The sequence below is a fragment of the Grampus griseus genome (assembly GCF_964374135.1).
Source record: "Grampus griseus genome assembly, chromosome: 12".
In the NCBI taxonomy this organism is placed as follows: domain Eukaryota; kingdom Metazoa; phylum Chordata; class Mammalia; order Artiodactyla; family Delphinidae; genus Grampus; species Grampus griseus.
This window is the reverse complement of record NC_139006.1, coordinates 38,759,445-38,783,836: the sequence shown is the minus strand read 5'-3', so window position 1 is coordinate 38,783,836 and position 24,392 is coordinate 38,759,445. Positions and strand designations below refer to the sequence as shown.

Sequence of the window (24,392 nt, the reverse complement as noted above, 5' to 3'; positions counted from 1 at the left end):
TCACCCTCTAGGTCTGTCCATGTTGTAAATGGCAAGATATCATTCTTTTTTGTGGCTGAGTAATATTCCGTTGTGTGTGTGTTTGTGTCTGTGTGTATGTCTCTGGTTGTGTGTATACACACAGCATCTTCTTTATCCACTTATCTATTGATGGACATTTAGGTTGCTTTCATATCTTGTCTATTGTAAATAATGCTACAATGAACACAGAGGTGCATATATTTTTTCTAATGTGTATTTTTTTCCTTTGGGTAAGTACTCAGGAGTGGAATTTATATGGTCATATATGGGTCATATATGGTAGTTCTATTTTTAATTTTTTTGAGGACTCTTCATACTGTTTTCCATAGTGGCTGCACCGGTTTACATTTCTACCAACTGTGCATGAGGGTTCCTTTTTCTCCACATCCTCACCAAGACTTGATATTTGTTGTCATTTTGATAATAGCCATTTTGACAGGTGTGAGGTGATAATACCTCATTGTGGTTTTGATTTGCATTTCCCTGATGATTAGTGATGTTGGACATCTTTCCATGTGCCTGTTGGCCCTCTTTTTGTCTTCCTTGGGAAAATGCCTTTGCAGATTCTCTGCCCATGTTTTAATCAGGTTTTTTTTTTTTGATGTTGAGTTGTATGAGTTCTCTGTATATTTTGGGTATTAACTCTTTACTGGTTATATCGTTTGCAAATATCCTCTCCCATTCAGTAGGTGGCCTTTTTGGTCATCTTTTTAAAGTGACACTTTCTGGGTTTTAATATATTTAGAAGGCTGTGTAACCATCACCACTGTCTAATTCTAAGACATTTCCTTCAGTCTCCCCAAAACCTGATACCCAATTTCCCCATTTCCTTCTCCTCCAGCTTCTGGCAACCAATAATCTACTTTTGTCTCAATAGATTTGCCTATTCTGAACTGTATTTTTTTTTAATGTTTATTTATTTATTTAGCTGCATCGGGTCTTTGTTGTGGCATGTGGGATCTTCATTGCAGCATGTGGGATTTTTTGTTGTGGCGCATGTTGTGGCATGTGGGCTCTTCGTTGTGGCATGGGCTTCTCTCTAGTTGTGGCGTGTGGGTTTTCTCTTCTCTAGTTGTGGCGCAGGCTCCAGAGTGCGTGGCATGCAGGCTCTCTCATTGAGGAGCACGAGCTCAGTAGTTGTGGCGTGTGGGCTTTGTTGCCCCACAGCGTGTGGGATCTTAGTTCCCTGACCAGGGATTGAACCCACATCCCCTGCATTGGCAGGCGGATCCTTAACCATTGTGCCACCAGGGAAGGCTGTGTATTTTTATTTCTCTTGGTAAATAGAGAAATACTTGCGTATGTATATTTCTTTTGGTACATACGTAGGAGAATTGGGCCATATGGTAACCATATAACATTTTGAGGATCTGCTGAACTACTTTGCAAAGTGGCTGCACTGTTTTACAACTCCACGAGCACTGTTACAAGGGTTCTAATTTCTCCTCATTCTCACCAACACTTGTTCTTATCTGTCTTTTTAGCCATCCTAGTGGGTATGAAGTGGTATTTCATTGTGGTTTTTGATTTACATTTCCCTAATAGGTAATGATGTTTGTTGGCCATTTATATATATCTTCAGAGAAATGCCTATTCAATCAATCCTATGTCCATTTTTAAATTGGTTCATTTGTCTTTCTCTTCTTGAGTTGTAATAGTTGTTTATATATTCTGGAGATGAGTCCCTTATCAGATATATGATATGCAAATATTTTCTACCATTTTATGATTGTCCTTTCATCTTCTTAGTATTCTTTGAAGCACAGAAGTTTTTAATTTTGAACTCCAAATTATATATCTTTTTTCCTTGTCACATATCTAAGAAACAGTATCCTCATCCAAGGCCACAAAGATTTAGGCCTGTATTTTCTTTCAAGAATTTATAATTTTAGTTCTTATATTTAGGTCTTTGATCCATTTTAAGTAAATTTTTGTGTATGATGTGAGGTAGAATCCAACTTCATTCTTTTCAATGTGGATATCCAATTGTTGCAGCACCATTTATTAAAGAGACTTTTCTTTCCCATTGAATGGTCTTGCCACCTTTGTCAAAAATGATTGATCATAAATGTGAGGGTTTGTGTCTGGACTCAGTTCTTTTCCATTGGTCTCTTATGCCGGCAACCCATTGTCTGGAATACTGTAGATTTGTTGTAAGTTTTGAAATAAGGAAATGTGAGTTCTATAAATTTGTTCTTTTTTAAGATTCTTTTCACTATTCAGTGTCTCTTGCATTTTCATATGAATTTTAGGACCAGCTTGTTAATTTTTGCAGAGAAGCCCAGTATAGATCAATTTGGAGAGTAATGCTGTTTTAGCAATATTAAGTCTTCTGATTCATAAACATGGGATGTCTTTCTGTTTACTTAAGTAGCCTTTAATCTCTTTCCACAACGCTCTGTAGTTATCATTTTTTAGGTCTTGCATGTCTCTAAATTTAATCCTAAGTATTTACTCTTTCAGTGTTATTGCAAATGGACTTGTTTTCTAAATTTCATTTTGAATTGTTCATTGCAAGTGTATAGAAATACAATTAATTGTTTAATATCGATCTTATGTCCTACAAACTTGCTGAACTCATTCTTTATTAGATCTAATAGTTATTTTGTGAATTCCAGAGGATTTTTGTATATAAAAGATCATGTCATCTGTAAAAAGAGATAATTTTACTTCTTCCTTTCCAATGTGGTTGCTTCTTATTTCTTTTGCTTGTCTAATTTTCCTGTTTTAATAGAAGAGGTGTGAGCAGACGTAGCCTTATTACCCTGTTCCTGATCTCTGAGGAACAGTTTTCAGTCTTTTTTTTCCATTAACTTTGATGCCTTTTGATGCTCTTTATCAGGTTGAGGAAGTTCCTTCTATTTAGAGTTGTTGAAGTATTTTTATCGTGAAAAGATGATGGGTAAATGTTTTTAAAACTATGATTGCTTTTTATAAGACAATTATTTTTAAGTTTCTAGAATATACAGCATTACCTAAAAAGTCTTTATTCAAATTTTGACAGGTTTTTCCAATTTTAATGATTAAAAATAATATACTTTTTTTTTTTACCCTTCTACTCCCCCCCCCTTTTTTAATAGGAGTAACTTTATATATGGCTCATACTTGAGTAAAGAAGAAATTGCTTTCTCAGATCCTACTCCTGATGGAAAACTGTTTGCAACACAGTACTGTGGCACTGGTCAGTTTCTGGTATATAATTTTATTAATGGACAAAATAGCACCTAAAATAAATTCATGCCTGCAGTCCAGAAGACATCTACTGAAGAGAATGGATTGGTTGCTGACTTTAACCAGGAACTAGGGCCATTTTTATTACAATGAACTCAGGACTGGCAACAACTCTAAGGTTGTTCCATTTTCATAAAATTGGAAAAAATGCAGTAATTGCTTATTGTTGTTTTGTTTTTTAAAGAAGATATTTTATTATCTTTTACAGAAATTTATGATTGATGTATTTTATCTATAGTTATTTAGACATGTTTACATGCAGCAGATAATTGTTCATAGTGGACTGAAACTAATGCAAGGACTATGGTCTCAGTGATAAGTATATTTTGAAGTTCTTAATTATGGAAATATACCAGTGTAGCTTGGTACTGTATTTTTTTATATTGATCTGCTGATACCAGTTATAGTTTTAAAGATTGTATTTTCACAGAGTGGAAACCAATGTTTTTGCATTATTACTCAAGGAGGGTGTGATGTTACCTGTTTAGGAACTCAAAGCTAATTCTTAAAGGGTCTGGTATATAATTTAAAAGAATCCTCACAAAAAAGCAAAGCCGAACTTTTTCTTCCATTTCTCTCTTTCCGCTTCTTAACAGCAGCAAAAAGTGGAAGGTGGAAAAGAATTGAGGCTTTCCTTCTTGGAGAGCTGTAAGTGACTAGAATTAGAATGGTACCCTCTAGTTTATTTATTCTTTCATTCTGGTTTCACTTTTTAAAATAAATGGCAACTGGCACACTTCGGCTATTAACAGTCCCAAAGAGATTTATGAAAACCTGTGGAATAGTTGCAAGCTAAATATGGAGGACTTGGTATCTGCTTCGTTACTCCTCAGAAATACTACACTGGGTATATGCCCTCATTATTGGACTTCATTTTGATACTTGTCTATCCTTCATAGTGCCCTCTACTTTTAAAGGGTTTATATGTTGAAAAACTGCTGTGGCCTTTTATGACCTGTATATAATGTAGAATAAAATAATAAAATACTTGATAGCTTTTTCTAAGTGATAAATGTGATAATGGTGTATTATTATTGTGCTTTTTCAGGAAGTTTGTTAGTTTTGATACCTTGAAATAAGATTAAAACACTGGCTTCTTAAAAGGTAGTTTTCACCAGTTTGCCATAGGATAAGTATGTCAGTAACATCTCCAAAAGACAAGATCCTAACATCAGAATTTTCTGCTCTTTCAAAGAAATAAAGAGCCATGGCCCAAGAATGAAGCACCACTGTGATTTAACATAGATTAATTTTATGAGCCGAAATTAAAACCAGCTAAAAATTAGGGCTTTTAAACTATGATTAACAGACAGGTATATATTTTATCACCCTTAGATGTGTGCTTTTAAAATTAATAGAGTGGTGTAAGGCTCTGCAGTCTTTATAGGGTGGAGTGGTAAGGCAGTGTAAATTTTTCCCTCTGATTCATCATGATGGTCCAACTCTCAGCACTGCTTTTCTCTTTGGGCTTGAGACTCTTCTAGTTATCCCTGGTCTCAACGTTTGCCTGACAGGGACTGTAATTTTTTAAAAACAGGATGAAATTTTCAGGTGTAGTGTAGATGTCCTAGTAACTGTTAATCTCATAATACAGACGCAATTTCCATATAAGCAATAGTATGCTTCTTTGGGGAGCCAAACTTGGTGGTTTCAAGGGGACTTGGAAGTAGAGAGGCTATATTTATTGGTTGGTTTAAAGGTTACCATACTAGGAAAATGGTTTTTCATGTTTGTATTAAAGACACAGCCCCTCAAATAAGTTTTACAATCTAGCTATTTCTCTAAGAACAGAATTATTAATAATATTTAACACTTGAATGTTTGCCATGTGTCATACCTTGTGTTTAGTGATGCATTATTTTATTTAATTATCATGACAACCCCATGAGGTAGAGTTTACAAGTGAGGAATCTAGAACTTAGACGATAATTAAGGGCTTACAGTAGCAGTCTTTGTGAAAGATGCTGAAAACTGAACTAAACCTATGATGTGTGGGTGAAGATGAGGAGACAGATGAACTCTGAGGAGATAAAACTGAAGAATTGATAGAGTTGATAACTGACCAGAGAAGGATCATGACAGGAGAATCTAGAGTAATTTTCATTTGGGTAATTGACTGAGAAGGGCATACTGGAGAATTAGGTTGGCAAGATTAGATGGGGAAGGATGTGTTCAGTTTTGCTCACAATTTTAAGGTGGTTGCAGAATCTCCAAGTGGAAATATCTATTTTGTATATAACTGAACATGTAGATCTAGAGCTTGGAAAAAGTTTGAACTAAGCAAATTTATTTAGTTATTTGAAGGTTTAGAAGAGATCGCCACCCTGAGGTTTATGAACTGAGAGGGTAGGAGAGAGTATTGAGGAACACCTGAGAATGCACGTGCAAGGGAAGAACCATAAGAGAGTGGTAGAAACCAAGACTCAAAGAACGGTCGACACTGTCACACCACAGTTGAAGGCTGAAGAGTGATGATAGAAGAACGGTCTCTGTGGAGTGGTGGAGGCACTGGTGGACACAGTGAGTAAACACTAATGGCCACAGACATCGAAACAGGTTGATTCTGTAATTGCTGATTATATAAAGGCGCCTGTAAATTTTTTCTCAGCTACCCTTGAATAGTTGTTGGTCCATTATAAAAATGTCTAGTGTATGGACATTATAGGAACCACCAGTGTAGACAGGAACCATGAGCTCTTAGGGGTTATGCCCTTGTCTGCATGGACATACAATGGTTTTATTTCATTTTGTAAGCATTGTAAAAATCAGTATTTTACCAGTTCGTAACATGCAAGAGTGCATTTGGTATATCTACTAAAAGCATGTATTGTAAGAACAGTAAGTACGGTAGACATGCAGTGATATTTTAAACTTTTTTTAAAATTAATTAATTATTTTATTTTTGGCTGCATTGGGTCTTTGTTTCTGTGCGAGGGCTTTCTCTAGTTGTGGCAAGCAGGGGCCACTCTTCATCGCGGTGCGCGGGCCTCTCACTATCGCGGCTTCTCTTTTTGCGGAGCACAGGCTCCAGACGCACAGGCTCAGTAGTTGTGGCTCACGGGCCCAGTTGCTCCGCGGCATGTGGGATCTTCCCAGACCAGGGCTCGAACCCATCCCCTTCATTAGCAGGCAGATTCTCAACCACTGCACCACCAGGGAAGCCCCAAATGCAGTGATATTTTAATTGTTGCTTACTCTGCATGGCTGCCCAGCTAGGGCGTCTGGGTAGGAACACGGCCACATTCCTGCCTAGCTGTAGTTCATCGGCAGTTAAGATGGTTGAATTGATTTCTGGGATAGCGACTGCAGGCATACATATACCTTCTACCTGTTCTCATGGCTCTTGGGCCTTCTGGCAAATAAAGGGAAGATTCGGTCTTATAACAACAAAGAAGTGGTTAGAAAACTTTTTTTTATTTCTTATTATTCCACCTGCCGTCATAATCACTGAAGCACAGTTGACCCTTGAACAACATGGGGGTTACCCCACACAGTTGAAAATCAGGTATAACTTTACAGTCGGCTCTTCATATCAGCGGTTTGCATCTGTAGACTTAGCCAACCATGGATTGTGTAGTATCATAGTACATGTTTTTTTGGAAAAAATTTGTGTATAAGTAGACCCATGCCGTTCAAGCCTGTGTTGTTGAAGGGTCAACCGTAGATGCTTTCCTTAGCTTACTACTTGACAGTTAAGACATAAGGAATTTGTAGTTTGAATGGCTGTTTCCTTGGCGTCAGAAGTTCTTCCTGAAGTCATCATTAGTGACAATTTTTTTGTTTCTTTTTTGGGGTTTTGTTTTTTTCAGGGAAGCCAGTATTTGATTGTTTTATCAGTATTCTCTTAGACTCAGAGGAAGCTTATGGGCCAGTTGCCATGACTGAAGACAAGCCTGAGGAATGTTTGTTCCCTGATGTTGTTCAGCTCTACGTAGTTGAATACAAAGGTACAGCAGAGTTTCACAGCTGTTAGTCTTTCTAAGGCAGCTGCTTTGGATCCTTTATCCTGAATCTGTCATCATACTTAAAATAGTTATTGCCCCTCCTGAGGTAACAGCCAGGGGCCTCTGGCCCTGAAGAATACTTTTATGGTTCTATATCAGTCTATTATTTTAGCACTCTTGCTAATAATAGAACTGAAAGGCATTTCTTTTCCCCTGGAATAACAAGTTAACTCTCAAAAGTTGGTGAAATAACACCTTTAGGGTTATACTGCACAGTTCTACCAACCCAAAGTCTGCTTCTCAGGACACGAAAGTGAGTATAGTTGCCATCTGTAAAATAAAAGATTGGGGATGTACCGTGAATATTTCTAACGTCTCTTTAATAATCATTTCTAGAGCTGTTATTCATAATTGTGGCATCTGCAAATGGGCATGGTATGTAGATACCTTATACGTGTGTATCTTCTTTGGATAAGCTACAGATTTTCAGTGAACAAATATTTACTTTTTTGGACTGTTATGCCAGAAGAATGTCTTAGAGTCATCCAACCTATGACACGTGGACTTCTAGCCTTTCTTGGACATTGCCGTAGTCAGCTTATTCCATTTTTGAACATACCAGAACATGTAAAGAAAACAAACTTTCTCTTTGGGGGGGTGAGAGAGAATTTTAATACATTCACCAAATTAAAGGACAAGAACATACTGTAGACACAACTTAAGACAATTTAGAATCACAAACAAAATGTGAGGTAGACTGACTAGTGAAATTCACCAAATTTTGGTTAAGAAAATTTTACAGTAATAAAGTAACACAGGTGCCTCCTTTCCTAAAAATCACAAAAAGCATTTGCATAAATTACAGCCAAAAAAATTGAATACAACAATTCTCATTGTAATTTTAGTTTACATTCAGTATTAACCTGTGTGAACTGTCAATATGTGGCAAGGTTCAACAGGTCTATAGGTCAGTTATTATGCAGGCCTAGTGAACACATTCACACCACAATATTCTTAAGGGATGGCAAGGCTCGAAGTGGAACACACCAAGGTACGTATTAACCAGTCATGGTGTCCTGTGCTTGTGCAATTTTATCCTTGCAGGAGAACGACCTAACATTCTCTAAAGAATTATACTGATAAGGTGATTTTAAAAGATCCAAACCTTAGTAAGATAGGCATTGAAAAGAATAAGCAGGTCAATTTGAATTCTCCATCACTGGGGTGATGGGCTTTTGGCTTTATTCTGGCATTTCTCTTCCCCAGAGTTAAACAGTATTTAAGAGATCATAAGCATTTGATTTTTCAGAGTGCAGCCCTAACTAATGTGGGGTCCCCTCAGGTCAAGTAACTACAAAAAATTTTCCTTTCCTTAGACTATGAAGCCATAAAGCCTGAAGAAACCCTGAGAGGCCATCTGCTCCAGGTACAACTGTTTTAGGATTATTTCAAGTATTTTATTTGCCCTATAAATATTTTTGGAATATTGCACAAATAGTTGGTTTCTTGATATCGTCTGCGTTAGGCCCTTTCAACAAAACAGGAACAACGGAAATGCATTGATATCTAAATCAGCCTGCCTCAGAACGTACCTCTTTGCCAAAAATTCTGCTGTACTAAAATTGAGTATTTTTAAAGCATCTATAAGGCAGGTCCTCTTTCAAGGTCAGTTAAAAATGGAGTTTAAAGGAATTGTTCATTTCAAGAGACATTTAAAGCATCATAAGTAGCTACATTAAAACCAAGAGATCTGAAACCATTTTCAGATTAGTACATGCCATCTTTTCACTAGCTGTAAACTCCTTGTTATCACAAACTAATAAAGCTGGTCAGTTAACACTGTTTGTTCTAAGTAAATGCAGGCTTCAGGCCATAAATATGACATCGATTCAAGTTAAAAATGGCCATTTAAAGTGGGAATAAAGTGGTACATACGGGCTAATGAGAAAAATGTCAAGAGATTGTTTAATGATGAGAAGTGGAGTAATTTAAGAGTAAGCTTCCAAAAGACCTAGTTTGTTCTAGAACATTTTCTAAAAATCTGTTTTTGATTAAAATATGTGGTAAAAAATCTGTAGAAACTTATGCCTCCTACTTTTGATACTGAACAGAGACCCCCTGTTGATTTTAATGAGTAAAAGAGACTTACTGGCATCTTCTTTAACACACGCACACCCCACTGGTACGATTAAGTAAAACAGCCTCTCTTTCTACGGCTCTGTTTCCCATTTCAGCAATTTCTGTGGTGGTGTCAGTATAAGGCAGCTAATATTCATTCAGTGTATCTTTTAAAGGAAACTTTGCTTTAGTCTTTGAGAGGAAAGAAACTAGTTCCACTTCACACAGAAGCTAAGCCTGCCTGACATTTAGCTTTGCTGGTGCCAACTGCTAAATTCCAACCAAACAGGGTGGGTGTGGGGTGACTGCTGAAAGCTTCTGAATTGGCTCAACTACTGAATCAGGCTCTCCTTGTGTAAGATTAATCACTGTTCATATTCTCACAGGCGTGCTTAAGAGACTGAAAACAAAGAATGGATAAAGCAAAAGAACTTAAGCCAGGAGAAGCTGCATGAATACACACAATGCCTGCTCTGCATTTACTAATTTGTTTGTTCAGTTTAAATAGTAAACTTTTAACTCCTGTGGAAATTTTGCCAAAAGTTTCAATACATACAAGATTATAAATCTTAAACTAACACTGCACAGAGAAAGACAAAGCTACTTCTTTTTTTTTTAAATACAAATATCTTCCACATTCTATCATTTCAGACCCCTGAGTAATACTGTACCAAAGTACAGATCTGAAGAGAAACTGAGGGTTCAGGCCTCAAACGTTAATCTTCAATTAATTCCACACCAACGGTGTGAGTCTCACGTAACACATTCAGGCTAGCTAATGCTGAGAGTCAGTCCCCCCCCCCCCCCGACACAGCATAGTAAAAAAACAATGCAGACTCCCTGTGGCCTCTCCAAAGCATAATCCTCCTCAGCCCCCCGTAGGCAGACCACGTCTTAAGTAATTGCATAACTACCTAGGGTGGAGTTAACCTGAATTTAAGTCCTGAAATTGGAACTGAAGGAGAGTGATGCCCCCCAGGGATCTAGGTCAGATTTGGGGGGTTCTTTGGAGAAGAGACAAATATGTTGCACTTGGCTCCACAGTGATTGTACTTTAAAGGAAAAAAGCATCCTTAATCGTTACTACCCCACCCCACCTAGGCATCCCTTTGCTGGTTTTGGTCTCTTCCAAAGCTCATACGTGACGTCCGGTAAGAAAATAGAGGGGCTTGTCATCGGCGCTGTTAGCAGTTTGAAACTCGTCTCGGAGGCGGAACTGCCACTCGTCCTCTAGCTCTAAGCGCACAATCGTCTGGCGTAAGGAACTTCGGTCTTGGCAGATGACACACAGAGTAGCACCTTCAGGAAGAGAGCAGAAGTGTGTCTTAGGCTCAGGGATTGAAATGATGAAGAATCTTACCACCTCCCTCTGATTATATCCCCTAAACTAACACATGTGAGAACCAACATACAAAGTAACCTATCAGATTTGTTCATTGTACTGTTTATTTTGAATAAAGTAGTTATTACAAATTCAAAAGTTTAAAAGAGTGTAAAGTAAAAGCCCTCCTAACCACACACCCCCTTCCCCTGTAGTAACCAGTGTTAAAACCCACGTCCTAACGTTTCATGTGTCCCTGTAGAGCAGGTGTTCTCAACCTCGGCACTGTGGGCCAGACAATCCTACTGTGGGAGCTGTCTTGCTCTTGTAGGATGTTTAGCAGTGTCCTTGGCTTCTACCCACTCTGTGCCAGCAGCACCCCGCCCTGTGACAACGTAAAATGTCTCCAGATATTGCCAAGCGTCCCCTGGGACGCTCCCTCCCACCCCCAACGCACGCGCACAGCTCCATATGTGTTTTACACACACAGAAGTAAATACAGTTTCTCCTGTTCTCATAAAAATGGTAGCATGCTGTACACAGCATGATGAACCTTACTTTTTTCCCACCGACCTCAGAGGTCATCTTGTCAGGATTATTTGTGATGCTTAATCTGCAGTTTGTTCTTAGGCAAGTTTAACTCTTTGTATGGTGCATACTCATTGAAACGACTTCAGCTTCTATACCAGAATCATACCTCATTAACCTGATTTTTTTGTGTGTGTGTGTGTGTTACGCGGGCCTCTCACTGCTGTGGCCTCTCCCATTGCGGAGCACAGGCTCCGGACGCACAGGCTCAGGGGCCATGGCTCACGGGCCCAGCCGCTCCGCGGCATGTGGGATCTTCCCGAACCGGGGCACGAACCCGTGTCCCCTGCATCGGCAGGCGGACTCTCAACCACTGTGCCACCGGGGAAGCCCAACCTGATTTTTATTAAAATTAGATTATATGAGAAGCATCATTTCTTGTATTGCATCATTCCTTTCTAAAATTACTAGTGGCAAACATATTTAATATGGTCACAAACCTGGCTATATTTATCTGCATTTAGTCTTAACACTCCCCCATTTAAAAAATCAGTGGCCTGGTTTAAAAGTAAGATACTTAATTTACTGGCAAAATGATTGTTGAAGTGCTCTTTTATATCTTTCCCACTGTATTTTGTCCAGTGGGAACTAATAGCATTCACAAGCAAGATGCTAAATTTGATTTACCTTTTAGAAACTTAAATTTCTTAAGAAGATCAGCACCTACAAAAGAGTCACAGAGGTACAAGAGGAGTCCACTGAAACACACCCCTTCACAGTTGACATTGCTGGAGTGGGGTCTGGAGCTGACGTAGCATATGGCCACCTGGAATCATCAAGCAGAAATAGCACAAGCATTTCAAAAGCAAGCAAAACCTCTGCATCTTCAGCTGAATGAAGTAGCGCCTTCCTTTTTAGCTGTCCATCTCAGGGTCAGGTAAAGGAGACACCTTCCGCACCCACCCCCGACCCGGCACGCGGGATCCTAGCTCCCCGACCAGGGATTGAACCCGTATCCCCTGCAGTGGAAGTGCAGAGTGCTAACCAGTAGACCGCAGGGAATTCCCAGTTTTTTTAATTGAAACTTCAATGGGCTGGTTAGTTAAGCTTTGTACTCCCTTTATTTTGTGTGTCAAGTTTTAACGTATTTAAAGCTTATTTATTTCTCATAATAAAGGACAGTTATGAGAGAAATTAATAGAAGCAAATCAAGCCCCTCTATCTAAAAAGAGTATCAGCCCCTTCCCCTTTACCTCTGGTCCAATGTTAAGGTAGCAGTCGATGGCCAACACGGGACTCTTGAAGTTATGGATAGCTTTGGGGAAGAGTTTGTATGAGGCGTGCTGAAGGAACTTCTCCAGGAGAAACTGTGCAGGGGCTGCCAGTAGTGTGTGTTCGCTGTCGGGAGCACAGACATACTGAAGGGGCAAGATGGGTGCTAAGCTCTCTGACACCTGAAATCAGAGCCAAGATCATGGGAAATGGGTCTGTCACTATGTGAAACTGGCAAGGAAAGCACTGCATTGCATCCGAACAATCCACAAGTAACAGTAGCACAGAGACAGAGACCAGGCTCAAATGTAAGTCTGTCCTTCTTGGGTTCTGAAATTTTTTTCTCTTGGAAATAGCACAGTTGGATTTAACATAATTTATACACAGTAAGGGCAGGAGCAAATGCAAAAGTAGGCTTCTTTGAAAGTTGGTGCATTTAGCATGTACACTGTAAGAACCAACAGGAAGCCTTTTATAGCGCTGCTGGATGTGGATGGGATAAAATCCCCCCCAAAAAAAGCAAAGAGATTTCTAAGCTCCACTGGGGAGTCCACATGCTAAAAATGATTCCAGTAAATCTCTTAAACAGAAAAGGGTAGGCCCATGGAATTAACCCTTAACAGGTTCTGATCTGCCTTACTTTAAAAAAAAGACAACTGGCAAAGGACCGTGCGAGCAGCTTGATGTACACTTCTTTCATGTGTTACATAAAGAATGTAAAAATGTTAACTTTGCCAGTTTAAGAATATAGAAGACGTTTAGAAACTAAAGCTTTGATGGAGTTAAACCTTAAATCTAAAGAAAGGTAGTTTTGTTGAATTTTCAAAACTTATGTTTGGCTCTAGATGAGTCTTCAGTAAGGGAAACAAGAGTGCAGATTTGACATTAAGAACAGACTCCCTTGTGTTACTTTCCAGTCAAGTGGCAAGTGCTTAATGCCAGTACCTGATAACAAAGATATTAATGAAAGATCATCTTATTTTCAAAAGTAGACTCAAGCTTGCAAACTTACCATGATCTTTGGTTTAATGATAAAGTCCCTTTGCCCTCCAACCTGAACATGTTTCTTCATGAGACTGAAGTTATTAAAGCGGCAGATGAGCAGGCCACTACTGTTCGTTCTCAGGTTAAAGTCAACGTCTTCACAGAAATACCTGAATTATAATCACAACGATAGGTTTCCTTGACTACCTGTCACATCTCAACTATGACAGTTAAACACAGAGAAATGTGTGGCAGGTATTGGGAGACAGCCTCAAACAAAATCAACCTTTCCCCCTCAAGGAGCTGGCTCTCTTGACACTGGCCTGTGATCCTTTTGATTTGGGCATTAACAGCCACTAAGGAAGGAGGAAGTGAGGTGACTGTTCCCAGACATTCACAGCGCCTTGCATTCCTGAACTGAAATACGAGCACACATTCTGTATATTCTTGTGGGACCGGACTGCAGAGCTGCTCCCGGTTTTAAAATCCTGGCTGCAAACAGGATAAAGCATCTGCCAGATTTAAAACACAGAAGTGAAATAGCTACAGAACATTCTAATAGCTACAGGTTTGGGGGTTGACATAAGAGGGACTCTATGGCCTCTGACATTCTTCCTTGGCCATTTCAGATTGTCCAAGATGTGGGCATAATTTGTTCAGGAGGCAAGGCCAGGGCTAGCTGGCTTTTCCCTACAGGAGCCAGATCTCAGGGTCTTGCTAACATCTGGGGAAGAGATTACCTTCTGAGTTCTGAGGGTAAATGAAAGGTTAATCTTGAATAGGTTTACGGGTCCACACACCGAGTTCTGTTGATAAAAAGTTTTGGCCCTGTTTCAGTTTTTACTGAATAATAAGATGGCCAAAATATGTTCTCTAAGCATTTCATGTTGCAGCACCTATCATTAAGGGTCTGGGTCAGTTTGAAGGCTGATGAAGGGGCACTTTGGGGCTTATGATCCCCCTTTCTCTGTCCATATAAAGAGAGTCTCAGTTTCTCAAAGACAGAGACAGGAATAAAAACATGGCTGAGGCTAGACCTGGGCAGAAACAATCAGTAAATGCCGGGATCACATACATCCAGAAGGCCTGACTTACCTGTTGAAGTCATACTGCACATTCTGAGTCAAGTCTATGTTGAGGAGAATGAAGTCGTGCACGTGGCATCTAGAGAACGGGGCCTTCAGGCTCTGAGAAGTCAGCTTGCTGCTCCATTTCTGTATGCCCAGGATTGCGTAGTGGATGATTTTCGGTGTTGCTTCAATATGCTGCAAGACACTCTTCAAGGACACATTCTTACTGGAAACTCCTGTTTCCATGGGCTGGCTATGAAATGTAGAGTTAGTTTACATAAGATACCACTATTACTGAAGAGAGGGTCACTTATGAAGAGCTAACCGCACTGTACAGTATTAATACCTGAAGGATACAATTAGCTGATTGACTTTATATTAGTCTGGAATGGAGAAGGATGTCAAGCCCGGTTTTCATGCTGCCTGTCACTGCTAACCTAGGGAAGCTGCCTTCTGGGGGCCGGGCTGATCACTTAAAGGCAGAGAGTGAAATCCAGCCCATTTCAAAGTGAGTAATGAACAGGGAGTCACCAAAGAGAGGTAGCCAGAGATTAGAAGCACACAAGTATACTTCCCAGTTCTGGTAATTACGGAATAATAAAGGAATATTTGAAAACTTCACGGGCTTCAAATCCACAGGGGAAACAAGGGCACAAAACCGTAATGCCTGAGCTGGAAGGGTCTAGAGACCATCTGGCACAGTGTTTCACTGGGGCTGTGAACATTCGGGGCCATTTACTGCATAGGACTTCTCCAGGCTTAGCATTTCATGGTCCCCATGGATTCCTGTCACCTCTGCCCCAGGAGGAGAACCACTGATTTGGGCCCAGCCATAATTTTTTATGTGATAGAATTGAGACAGAGGTGAAGTAACTTTCCCTTTTCATCCAGACAGTTAGGAAGCAGAGCTGGGGCTAAAAAGCAGGTCTCCTGATTCAGAAGCCAGTGGTCTTTCTAAATAAACCATAGTGTCTTTCAACAGACTTTTATAGCAAACCTGAGCTGTGATGCACAAATGGTCCAGGAATTTAATGGCAGGCTGAGTGTCTAAATTAAACAATTCCTAAGCCACCACAAAATGTGCTAGTGAGAGTAGTCTCACAGATGATTGTTTTGCTCTGGAAAGCTGTACCTCTCTTATTTACTTCCCTGTGCAATGACAGCCAAGGAGAGTGTCTTCTCAATGACACTGTGTCACACTCCTAGAACTGCGTAGGAAGCACCACTACCTGCTCTGCTCCTGAACACTGTGAATGTTCCATAGGACACACGAGTCATCCATTACAACGATGAAAGGCCAGACACACTGGCGTTTAACTCCCAGCTCTTCCAGGCGGTTCCTCTCCAGCTCCAGGTTGTGATATGACAGCTCCTTAATAAGAAACCTGGCAGCACCTGAAAGGCAACACAACCAAGGCTCGTACATCCTTCGCTCAGGCTTGGCTGAGGCCCTGCACACGGCTCACACGCTCTCCGTAAGCATGCGTGTTCACGTGGTGACCATGCACATGGATGGGGGTCAACCAAATGTTCAGAGCAGTGGCTCTCAACCATCAGTGTAGATAAGAATCACCCAGGAAGTCTGTTTAAAATGCAGATTCCTAGAACCCACCACCAGAGGTTCACTCTCGTAAGTCTGATGAGGGGCCAGAAACCAGAGATGTCTTTGCAGGTGATTCATGAACTACACTTCAAGGAGTACTACAAGAATCCAGCTTCCCTGATAGGACAAATGATACCACATAGAGGAGATACTTACTACTGGTTTCTTAGAGCCATGATCAGATTCTCAGCAGCCGCCACTTGCATGTCCTGCACTAGGGAGCCACCAGGGCTGCAGTAGTGGGTATGGCACTTACACTAATGTGTCCCCTGCTTTAGGTACCTTTAGGAAACTGGCAGCAGTGTCTTTGAAGAAGACTCTGGAAACTGGTATCCTTTCCCTAGGTCTGCTTTTTTGTAAGAGGCATGTGGTACAGTAAGTAAGAGACAAGACTGGAGCCAAGCTGCTTCAGTTTGAATTCTGATTCCACTGCTTTCTAGCTGTGTGACAGTGAACAAGTTAACTCCCCTGTGCCTAGGCTTCCCCACCTGTAAGAAGGCGATGATAATGTCTACTTCATAGGATTGCTGTTTGGTGCTCAGGACAGTGCCTAGCACTTGGTAAGTACTCAGTGAGTGTTAGCGATTATTAAGATGATGATCATCAGGAATTAGCCAGGTTTTATGAGTGGGCCACCCTAAAATGAAACACAATGTAGATGATAATGAAATAAAGAGGCTAAAAAATCCCATTAAGTCTATGAAGGAGCCAGGAAAACAGTTTGAATAGGTCAAGGGTAATACTAGGATTTAGGAAAATCTACCTTTCAATAGCACTTTGTATAACAGTTTGCATTCTCAACATAAGGACCATATATGAAAAGCCCACAGCTAACATACTCAACGCTCAAAGACTGAAAACTTTTCCTTTAAGATCAAGAATAGGACAAGGATGCTCACCTTTATCACTTCTATTTAACATAGTACTGGAAATCCTAGCCAGAGCAATTACACAAGAAAATGAAAGTCACCCAAGTTGGAAAGTAAAATTATCTCTTTGCAGACATGATCCTATATGTAGAAAACCCTAAAGATAACATGCATACTTAGAATAAATGAATTCAGCGAAGTTGCAAACACAAAAACAATATACACCAATCAGTTGTGTTTCTATATACTAACAACAAACAATCTAAAAGGGAAATTAAGAAAAGTTCCATTTTCAATAGCATCAAAAGAAAATACAGGGCTTCCCTGGTGGCGCAGTGGTTGAGAGTCCGCCTGCCGATGCAGGGGACACAGGTTCGTGCCCCGATCCGGGAAGATCCCACATGCCGCGGAACGGCTGGGCCCGTGAGCCATGGCTGCTGAGCCTGCGCGTCCGGAGCCTGTGCTCTGCAATGGGAGAGGCCACAACAGAGAGAGGCCCGTGTACCGCAAAAAAAAAACAAAACGAAAAAAAAAGAAGTACAATACTTGGGAATAAATGTTAAGCCAAGGAGGCAGAAGACTTGTACACTAAAAAGTACAAAACACTGCTGAAGTAAAGACAAATAAATGGGAAGACATCCCATGTTCATGGATTGCAAAATGTAATATTAAGACGTCAATATCACACAAAGCAATCCACATATTTAATACAATCCCTGTCAAAATATCAGGGTTGTTTTTTTTTTTTTTCCAGAAATAGAAAAATCCAACTTTAAATTCACATGGAATCTCAAGGGGCTCTGAATGGCCAAAACAATCTTGAGAGAAGAACAAAGTTGGAGGTCTCACATTGACTGATTGCAAAACTACAGTAATCAAAACAGTGTAGTAGTGGCACATAGACCAATGGAATAAGAATATAGAGCCCAGAAGCATACACTTGTATATATGGTCAAATGATTTTTGACAAGAATGCCAAGACCATTCAATGGATAAAGGATACTTTCTTCAACAAATAGTGTTGGGAAAACTGGATATCCACATGCAAAAGAATGAAGTTGGACCCTTATATAAAAAAATCAAAATGGATCAAAGAGCTAAAACTATAAAACTCTTAGAAGAAAACATGGGGGAAAGCTTGATGATGTTGGTTTTGGCAGTGATTTCTTGGATATGATACCAAAAGCATAAGCAACGAGAAAAAAGCTGGACTACATAAAAATTTAAAACTTCTGCACAAAGAATGCAATCAACAGTGAAAAGGCAACCTATGGAATGGGAGAAAATATTTACAAACCTTATCTGATAACGGGTTAATATCTAGAATATATACAGAACTCCTACAAGTCAACAACAATAAAAACTTTACTAAAAAATAGATTCTCCAAAGAAGATATACAAATAGCCAACAAGCAAATGAAAAGATGATCAACATCACTAATCATTAGGAAAATGCAAATCAAATCACAATAAGATACCATCTCACCCATTAGGATGCCTACGAACAACAACATCAAAAATTCCCAGAAAAAGCAAGTGTTGGCAAAGGTGTTAAAACTGGAACCATTTTGCATTGTTGGTAGGAATGTAAAATGGTACAGACATTATGAAAAACAACATGCCAATTCCAAAAAAAAAAAAAAACGGCATTACCACGTGATTAAGCAATACTACTTTGGGGTTTATACCCAAAAGAATTGAAAGCAGGGTTTTGAAGAGATTTGTGTTCATGTTCATAGTAGCATTATTCACAACAATCAAAAGGTGAGGAGCAGACTAAGGGTCCCTCAGTGGGTGAATGGATAACAAAAATGGGGAGTTAGCCTTGAATGGTACTGAGTTTCAGCTCTGCAAGATGAAGAGAGTTCTGGAGATTGGTTGCATAACAATGTGAATATACTGAACACTACTGAACCATACACTTAAAAATGGCTAAGATAAATTTTGTGGTTTTTTACCACAGTAAAAAAAATTTGTTTATTTTATTTGCATGTATGTTGGTTTCTCTGCCCAGATTATTACAAAAATGGTAAAACTGGCACTAAACAAATTCAGTCAGATCTGGGATGAGGGAACTTTTTCTCCTAAAGGTCAGTTAGGCACAGAAAGGTATAGTTTGAGGGTCATATGCATATAGAAAAAGATTTTAGATAGTTTGGAGATATATTGTTTGGGGGAGGATAAAGGACCAGAAATATATGAAAGTCCTAAGTCATCTGATATTGTGATAAACATGGGAAATTGCATTCAAAACAAACCAGTTTGGGAAAATATTTTAATCCCATATTAAGGCTAAAGTTAAAGGACATGAAAAGGAATGGAATGGAGAACAAGAAAGGAAGAGACCTAAGAAGAAAGGGAGAGAGAGACCTGGAGAGAAGGCCTGTGTGGATCCAGGGCACTACTCGGGTCTCGTCTGTGTTCACTCCAGCTCTGGGCTGGATGGTCTTCCTCTAAAGCTCTTGATCCTCAGCCCTCTGAGACTCTGCACTGAGATACCCACAGAAGCCAGTGGGAAGTGAGTTAGATGCAGGGAGTTACCAGACACTAGAGCTCTAGAACACTGGGTCCATGTGGAGGTTTCCTGCCTTCAGGAGGGAAAGGAAGGAGCTCTAGACCGCTCTCTCCAGTTCCTCCCCGGCTCTGTCAATACACTCAACAACCAGGTGCCGCCTCTGAGAAATCAGCCAATTGCTCTTAAACTCCTTGGGGAAAAGCAGGAAAGACTTCTTCCAGGCACTTTTAAGATAACTGCCGTAGGCAGTGATGATGCTTCCATTCCCCAGCTGCACAGAGCCCCCAAGAACTTGCTGTGTGCCTTTAAGATTAGTGATGCCCCTCAGAGATCCCTCCAGACCGGACTGTGAACTACTAACTCCCCTCCTCAGACTCTCCTCTTCACTGTGATGTTCCTGCTGCCAGCCTGCTGCAAGGAACATCTGCGGCCTATACTGGGAAAAGTCCCAATTCTTCCCAGGGTGCTCAACGTACCAGTGACTTCTTTGGTTACTAGTCCTCAAAAGTTAAAAATTCTGCAAAACTGCAGATCAAGAGAAATGAAAACTCATTTAAAGAGGAATGAAAAGTCCTTTGGTCTGCAGGGCAAGACACTATCCAGGGGCAGGGGAACCTCTGAAAGTTCATGCCTGGGGAATGGAGCTTAGTTTATCTTTCCAGCCCTTCCCCCCATCTGGGGGCCCCCTTACCCACGCCTGCATTATTGAACATGCCAGGAAGCACCAGCATGATGTGGTTGGGCCAGTACTTGCGGTACAGCGGCATCTCATATTCCTTAACCACCAGTAGGTGCAGGTGGCTGATGCCCTCCATGGCGTGAAAGAGGTTTAGGAGTCCGTGCTCATGGCGACCACTGGAAGGAGTGAAAATAGGGCTCTTGACCGCATTCAAATTCTGCTGAAAAAAGGAAAGAAAGGACCAGAGACCAAAAAGAAATTAGAACCCTTAGATATCAGAAGCTTAGAGAACCTAATCTAATACCTGAGGCCTGTCAGTCCTTGTGTCCAGACGCTGTCACCCACCTTGTCTGAAACCAGGGGCAGCCGCATGCTCTCCAGGTGTTTGCCCTGCTTGCTGAAGATGAAATGACTCTCTTTGGATTTGGGAATGATGAAATAGAGCTGCACCTCTTCTCCCAGCATAGAGGAAGAGAACGTGAAGGCGTGAAGGGTGGAGTCGGACATCTGCGTTTGCAGAGAAGAAGGGGAGGGAATGTAAACTCACGGTTTGCAAACCTCCAGGCCACTCGTTAAGGCTGTTACTGAGAGAGGCAAACTAACCTGAACTTCTGCCTGCCACCAGACCTGCTGTGCGTGCAGTGTCGAGAGGGCTGGAAAGGCAGACGCCTCATCTTTTAGGGGCTGCCGCTGACCAGAGAGTCAAGCATCTCGCCCCTACACAGCCTCTCCGTGTGTGGAGAAATACCTGTTGCTGGAAACTATCTGCATTTCTCTCCTTCTTAGAACCACTGCTGCTCAGTCTTACGGAGGTCCAGTATATCGAGGGGATGTCCTGCCACGTAAACATTCCCAAAGGTGCCCAGGGGTAAACGCTTCTGTGTTGGTCAGGTCAAATGAATATCATTTATCTAAAACGCCTCTGTGGCCCCATCTTTCCTGGCTACAGTGGAAGCTGAAGATATCTGAACAGTCATTTAGCCTAGAACTCTGGCTTCCAGGAGAGACCTCTGACTCATCCAAGCCAAATATAAACCTGCTTTTTAAATTGCTGATAAGTTCACACACTCTCAGTAACCCATCCCGGTGAATGACTAAATAAAGGTCTTTACAATGCAGACAAGACTTGGCGTAATGAAAAGATATCATCACTTTTCAGCAGCCACTAGAATCCAGGTAGTTTTCCCAAGAGTTTTAACCTAAACATTACATTCATAGAGAAATAATATTGTAATTCTTCCCTTAAATTCTTCTTCATTCTGCTTCACAAGTATTGGAATTGACTACTTAGTACTGTAATCACACAGAAATTATTTAAATAGAGGGTTTTTAATAAATGTTCTAAAAACCGATGATTTATAGATCAGGGACTTGAATCCTCTATATTCTATAAAGCATTATGTGAGCTGATTTCAAACTATCCCACCAAAAGTTTTCAATAACACAAGAAAACAAATGGGGTATGAAAGGTAACTTGTACCAGAAGAGCAGAATGATCAGTATATCCCTCCTAGTACCCTGTGGGGAAAGAGTGAAGACCTGGTCCTCAAGAGCAGAAGCAAGTCTGGAGGGCATCCACTCAGCACATCCTATAGGGAGGAAGAGTTGTTCTAGGTGTTCAGAGCCAAATAATATAGAAGTCAAGAAGGTAAAGTAGGGGAAAGCTTATCCCCCCAAACAGGCGCTTGGATATGACCATCATTGGTTGCCTTTCCCATCTTTTGTGCTTAAAGACGCTCTGGCCAATAAGAAGCCAAGGGCTTCCCTAGTGGCGCAGTGGTTGAGAGTCCTCCTGCCGATGCAGGGACATGGGTTCGTGCCCCGGTCCGGGAAGATCCCACATGCCACGGAGCGGCTGGGCCCGTGAGCCATGGCTGCTGAGCCTGTGCGTCCGGAGCCTGTGCTCCACAACGAGAGAGGCCGCAACAGTGAGAGGCCCGCGTACGGCAAAAAAAAAAAAAAAAAAAGCTAAATGCTATGGGGTATTTGCTCACCTTCTGTGTTCCTACCTCTCAGTTCTCTCCAAATAAAAAAGCAAACACTGACTCCTCTGTATGCCTATGGTCAAAACCATCACTCGCTGGTATAAGAGTGAGACTAGGTCTCTGCAAATCAACAGACTTGTTCACAGCTCAAAGGGCGCCCCCTACAAATTTGTAGATATAGCACCATTTTCAACAACAACCCAAAGGAGGGAAAAAACCCTTTTGCCAAACATACTGTAATATCTAGCTTTTTCAGGATCACAGATAGCACACCTCAGCTACTTTCTAATCTCAACATGACACATGTAACCATTTTGACGAAGTGACTTAAGACACAAACTCAGTTTCTTTCACCCACCGTCCCCCACCCATAATCCTTTATTAATAAACCCCAAATCATCTTAATCAATTGCTTCAAGCATTTTGCTCACAAATGAGTGGCTCCATCTCATATATAAGCCATCCTCTGTCTAGGGCTTGAAACTGGGACTTTTCCTCTCTTACATACAAGATCCACATTGGGTAACAGGCAAGGGCAAAGGGGCTGCACCTGGGAGGCAGAGGTGAAGTCCATGTACTGGTGGCACTGCTCGCAGTGGTGGAAGGTGTTGTAGGCCGCGTACTTGGTCAGCATCATGGACACGGCTTCTCGTTTCCGGGGCTCCTCAACTTTGGATTCCTTTATTGCTTCTGTGTATAAAGGGGCAAGAGACCGTCCCGTGATGTGCCTGAAGCCCCTATGCTTGGGAAGAAAGTCCCCCACTCCCCAGAAGGGCTTTTCCCAGGATTCTGTAACTTATGCCCTGAGAGGCAGCTATGAAAATGAAAAGGTGACATGTATGTGTGTAAAACGAGAGAAAAGCAGAGGAGAATGAATGAAGCCACTCTCAAAGATTAAACTGCCCCAGGCCTCTTGCCTTCATTTAGGTGAACACTTGACCTTTAGCCTCCACTTGCACTGACCTTGTTTGACCCCTGCCAGCTTTTCAGTGTATACCAGGCTCATCAAACTGTACTTGGGGTCATGCACACTGACGTCAAAGGGCATTTTACTGAAGCTCTCGATGTCAGGCCAGGGCTCTCCCTCTGACTGGCTCACTTCACTGCTTTCGCTGTGATCTAGGCCAAGAAGAAAGAAAGTGCACAGAGCAGGCAGACCAGACCGACTGGCCTCCCTCCCTCTCTCTCAAGTGTCAGGGATGGAAAGTTGTATGTATGTATGTTGTCCGCCCAGGTGGGTGGACAAAGGCCTTTCTGAAAAATGAGCTCCCGTGTCCAGGGTAGAGGGAAGCAGACTGTCCCTTCATACCCCCGCCGGAAGAGATGCTTGTCCTCACTGGTCCCCATCATTAGCCTCTGCACACCCACTCCACACACTTCCACAACTAGGAGATCAACTGGTCTCCCACCCCAGCCCCCCCTGAATTGCCTTAAAATCTTATTTAATTTTGGATGATCTGAATTCTGTCTTAGAGTTTTAGTTGTGGGGTTTTAAGATGTTGATACTGAAGAGATTTCAGGGACACACCAAGCAAGATTCAGTGTCTGCTGCTTATTACGAATCACCCAGAGCTTGTAAAATCCCTGTGCTCAGGCCACACTGCCCAGAACCTCCTTCATCACTCAGGCACCTATAGTAGTGTTTAAAGCTCCTTAAGTGGTTCCGACATGCAGTCCAGGTTGACAGCCTCGGGCCCTGGGGCTGAGTCCAGGCCCCACCACTTGTGACTTCACACCTGCAGGCACCTTCACCTCTCAGGGTCCCCTGATTGTTGTAAAGATTCCAGATGGCATATTGAAAGTGCTAAGACAGCGGCAGGCACATGGTGGGTGTCCAATAAATATTTGTTATTAATACTAAAAACTATAAGATCAAGCTGAAGACAACGTTCAAAGGAAGAAACGAAGAAAAAAATTCCAACAAAAAAGGCCTAAAGACTAGAAATACAGCTATTAGCTTTTAAACACAATACTGCTTATTTTTATATCCCTGAGCATTTTATTTAAAAGTTATTTTTTTAGGGGCTTCCCTGGTGGCACAGTGATTAAGAATCCGCCTGCCAATGCAGGGGACACGGGTTTAAGCCCTGGTCCGGGAAGATGCCACATGCTGTGGAGCAACTAAGCCTGGGTGCCACAACTACTGAGCTCGAGTGCCACAACTACTGAAGCCCGTGCACCTAGAGCCCGTGTTCCACAAGAGAAGCCACCACAATGAGAAGCCCACATACCACAACAAAGACCCAATGCAG

The 24,392-nt window shown here is 41.3% G+C and overlaps 2 protein-coding genes across 7 annotated transcripts in view; one reads left to right on the top strand and one right to left on the bottom strand.

Moving 5' to 3' along the window:
• Positions 1-4,217, top strand: part of ESCO1 (establishment of sister chromatid cohesion N-acetyltransferase 1) — a 72,144-nt gene extending 67,927 nt beyond the window's left edge. For all 4 annotated transcript variants that reach the window (XM_082667352.1, XM_082667355.1, XM_082667353.1 and 1 more), the window contains one exon: positions 3,102-4,217. In XM_082667352.1, coding sequence (XP_082523478.1) covers positions 3,102-3,249 — 148 coding nt within the window. In that variant the 3' untranslated portion in view covers positions 3,250-4,217. The remainder of the gene's footprint in view (positions 1-3,101) is intronic.
• A 3,639-nt stretch (positions 4,218-7,856) lies between these two features.
• Positions 7,857-24,392, bottom strand: part of GREB1L (GREB1 like retinoic acid receptor coactivator) — a 262,291-nt gene continuing 245,755 nt past the window's right edge. For 2 of the 3 annotated variants that reach the window (XM_082667349.1, XM_082667351.1), the window contains 10 exons: positions 23,104-23,259; positions 22,691-22,830; positions 20,501-20,662; positions 20,168-20,375; positions 15,719-15,884; positions 14,515-14,742; positions 13,448-13,589; positions 12,417-12,617; positions 11,851-11,989; positions 7,857-10,613 (listed from right to left, as the gene is read on the bottom strand). In XM_082667349.1, the coding sequence (XP_082523475.1) occupies positions 10,450-10,613; positions 11,851-11,989; positions 12,417-12,617; positions 13,448-13,589; positions 14,515-14,742; positions 15,719-15,884; positions 20,168-20,375; positions 20,501-20,662; positions 22,691-22,830; positions 23,104-23,259 (1,706 nt within the window). In that variant the 3' untranslated portion in view covers positions 7,857-10,449. The remainder of the gene's footprint in view (positions 10,614-11,850; positions 11,990-12,416; positions 12,618-13,447; positions 13,590-14,514; positions 14,743-15,718; positions 15,885-20,167; positions 20,376-20,500; positions 20,663-22,690; positions 22,831-23,103; positions 23,260-24,392) is intronic. The other variant, XM_082667350.1, reaches the window with a different exon arrangement.